This window comes from Acanthisitta chloris, unplaced genomic scaffold (genome assembly GCF_000695815.1).
Source record: "Acanthisitta chloris isolate BGI_N310 unplaced genomic scaffold, ASM69581v1 scaffold29240, whole genome shotgun sequence".
NCBI classification, from domain to species: domain Eukaryota; kingdom Metazoa; phylum Chordata; class Aves; order Passeriformes; family Acanthisittidae; genus Acanthisitta; species Acanthisitta chloris.
Genome location: NW_008651512.1, coordinates 1,578 through 2,170, shown reverse-complemented (window position 1 = coordinate 2,170; position 593 = coordinate 1,578). Strand labels below are relative to the sequence as shown.

At 59.2% G+C, this 593-nt stretch overlaps 1 protein-coding gene across 1 annotated transcript in view; it reads right to left on the bottom strand.

The window, feature by feature from the left end:
* The window catches only part of LOC103801250 (neuronal acetylcholine receptor subunit beta-2-like), a gene marked incomplete at both ends in the record, with an annotated part of 1,847 nt that overhangs the window by 315 nt on the left and 939 nt on the right, over positions 1-593 (bottom strand). Inside the window, 2 exon segments of the mRNA XM_009073662.1 lie at positions 2-330; positions 443-552. Of these exon segments, the coding sequence (XP_009071910.1) occupies positions 2-330; positions 443-552 (439 nt within the window).

Here is a 593-nt window from a genome sequence, read left to right as displayed (position 1 = left end):
CGCCGGATGATGAAGTCGTAGGTGATGTCCACGTAGGTGGAGTCGTCGGGGTTCTCGTTGCGCCGGCCTGGCAGCGCCACGATGTCCCACTCGCCGCTGGGCGTGAAGTCGTCCAGGTTGGCCACCTCGTTCTTCAGCACCAGGTCGATCTCGGTGCGGTCATAGGTCCAGGAGCGGAACTTCATGGTGCAGTTCTGCTGGTCGAAAGGGAAGTGCTTCACCTCGATCTTGCACGCGCTCTTGTAGATGGCAGGCGGCAGCCAGAAGATGCTGCCGTCGTAGGAGATCACCGCGTTGGAGTAGAAGGACACCTCGTACATCCCGTCGGCGCTGGAGCAAAGGGATGAGCTGTCAGTCCCTGTGTTGTCAGCACAATGGCATCACTCCCAGTCCCGTGTGAGTTTGGGGCACATATGTTCCCCCCCACCCCAAAATGACCTACTTGTTATAAAGCACCACGTCAGGCAGCCAGATGTGCTTGGCGGGCAGGCGAACCTTCTTCATGTTGTCAAAGTCCTCTGGCTTCCAGGTGAGGCGATAGTCCTCCCACTCCTGCGGACAGGGGGGATCAGCCTGGCCTGGATGCAAGTTGG